Source organism: Grus americana, unplaced genomic scaffold (assembly GCF_028858705.1).
Source record: "Grus americana isolate bGruAme1 unplaced genomic scaffold, bGruAme1.mat scaffold_82, whole genome shotgun sequence".
NCBI lineage: Eukaryota > Metazoa > Chordata > Aves > Gruiformes > Gruidae > Grus > Grus americana.
This window is the reverse complement of record NW_026562023.1, coordinates 795,538-797,855: the sequence shown is the minus strand read 5'-3', so window position 1 is coordinate 797,855 and position 2,318 is coordinate 795,538. Positions and strand designations below refer to the sequence as shown.

The window sequence follows — 2,318 nt, the reverse complement described above, 5'->3', positions numbered from 1 at the left end:
GACAGTCCCTTTGCCACACAGGACCCACAAGGTTTCTCTCAGCGACAAGCAGAAGTGCCACTTGGGGGATCCTCAGCCAGCTCCCACCCGAATTCACTAAATGGACCAGCAAAAGGTCTTTCTGAAAGGAAAGAGGCGGTTTGGGGGGTTTCCATGAGAATTGGAAGAAATACTTCTCTGAGATGTCTACCCTAACTTGTCACTACTTCTTCCTCCTTTGACAGGTCCCAATGCCCAGAGACAGCAAATGTCCAATGACAGCTCCATCACTGAGTTCCTCCTCCTGGCATTCGCAGACACACGGGAGCTGCAGCTCTTGCACTTTGGGCTCTTCCTGGGCATCTACCTGGCTGCCCTCCTGGGAAACGGCCTCATCATCACTGCCATAGCCTGTGACCACCACCTCCACACCCCCATGTACTTCTTCCTCCTCAACCTCTCCCTCCTTGACTTGGGCTCCATCTCCACCACTCTCCCCAAAGCCATGGCCAACTCCCTCTGGGACACCAGGGCCATCTCCTACGCAGGATGTGCTGCCCAGCTCTTTTTCTTTCTCTTCTTTATTGTAGGGGAGTATTGTCTTCTCACTGTCATGGCCTACGACCGCTACGTTGCCATCTGCAAACCCCTGCACTACGGGACCCTCCTGGGCAGCAGAGCTTGTGCCCACATGGCAGCAGCTGCCTGGGGCAGTGGGTTTCTCTATGCTCTGCTGCACACAGCCAATACATTTTCCCTACCCCTCTGCCACGGCAATGCTGTGGACCAGTTTTGTGAAATCCCCCAGATCCTCAAGCTCTCCTGCTCAGATGCCTACCTCAGGGAAGTTGGGCTAATTGTGGTTAGTGCCTGTTTAGTCTTTGGGTGTTTTGTTTTCATTGTGGTGTCCTATGTGCAGATCTTCAGGGCCGTGCTGAGGATCCCCTCTGAGCAGGGACGGCACAAAGCCTTTTCCACGTGCCTCCCCCACCTGGCCGTTATCTCAATGTTTCTCAGCACTGCCACGTTTGCTGACCTGAAGCCCCCCTCCATCTGCTCTCCATCCCTGGACCTGGTGGTGTCACTTCTGTACTCGGTGGTACCTCCAGCCATGAACCCCCTCATCTACAGCATGAGGAACCGGGAGCTCAAGGATGCACTGTGGAAACTGAGGACTGGATGATTTTCAGAAGCAATAAACTCTTCATCATCCTCTGCATATCTCATAGAATCATAGAATCATAGAATGGTTTGGGTTGGAAGGGACCTCAAAGATCATCTAGTTCCAACCCCCCTGCTACGGGCAGGGACACCCTCCACTAGACCACGCTGCCCAAAGCCTCATCCAACCTGGCCTTAAACACTTCCAGGGATGGGGCCTCCACAGCCTCTCTGGGCAACCTGTTCCAGTGCCTCACCACTCTACCGGTAAAGAATTTCTTTCTAACATCTAATCTAAATCAACCCTCCTTCAGCTTAAACCCATTACCCCTTGTCCTGTCACTACACTCCCTGATAAACAGTCCCTCACCATCTTTCCTGTCGGCTCCCTTCAGAATCTGGTAAGCTGCAATTCGATCTTTGGAGCCGCCTTTTCTCCAGGCTGAACAACCCCAACTCTGTCAGCCTGTCCTCATAGGAGAGGTGCTCCAGCCCTCTGATCAGCTTCGTGGCCCTCCTCTGGACTCACTCCAACAGCTCGATGTCTCTCCTGTACTGGGGACCCCAGAGCTGGATGCAGTACTCCAGGTGGGGTCTCACAAGAGCGGAGTAGAGGGGCAGGATCACCTCCCTCGACCTGCTGGTCATCTCTCATAATGTAACTCCTTACAGCCCCAACCTGTCTTCTGAAGTTTTTGTTGCTGTTGTTTTTTTGGGGGGTTTTCAGTTTTTCTTCTGTTTTACTGGTGATAATGTGGTCCACAAAGCAATGTCATTATTCATCCCACTTCTTCTGCATCAGGATCTACCTTTCCTGTGTGATCCAGAGAGTGTGTTAATGAGAAGCAAGACTGTCTGTACATTTAAAGAAATCAAAGGACCCTGCAGTGACTGGTTTGTTTGAGATCCTTCCTGAGAGACCTTTCTGGAGCTGCAGGTCAGTGCCTGTGTGCACAGGTGGAGGGGAAAAGAGTCCCAGCACAGGAGCACTGCCAAGCAGCACCAGCGCTTGGTCTTTCCTGAGCTGCTCTCTTTTCACTTCCACACTCTCTTTCTGAGCTCTTCTTTTGGTGCAAGGCCTGAGAGCACTGGCAGCTTGGTCAGAGTCCTGCTGCGTGGCAGTCCTGTGATCATAGGCAGGGACAGGCAATGGGCACTACTATGACAGAGTTTGCCCC

The 2,318-nt window shown here is 52.5% G+C and overlaps 1 protein-coding gene across 1 annotated transcript; it reads left to right on the top strand.

The window, feature by feature from the left end:
* Positions 1 to 223: 223 nt before the first annotated feature.
* Positions 224 to 1,162, top strand: LOC129201184 (olfactory receptor 14C36-like). Its single transcript, XM_054812334.1, has one exon. It carries the CDS (start codon positions 248 to 250, stop codon positions 1,160 to 1,162), a length of 915 nt encoding a protein of 304 aa, XP_054668309.1. The 5' UTR covers positions 224 to 247.
* The last annotated feature ends 1,156 nt before the right edge of the window (positions 1,163 to 2,318 follow it).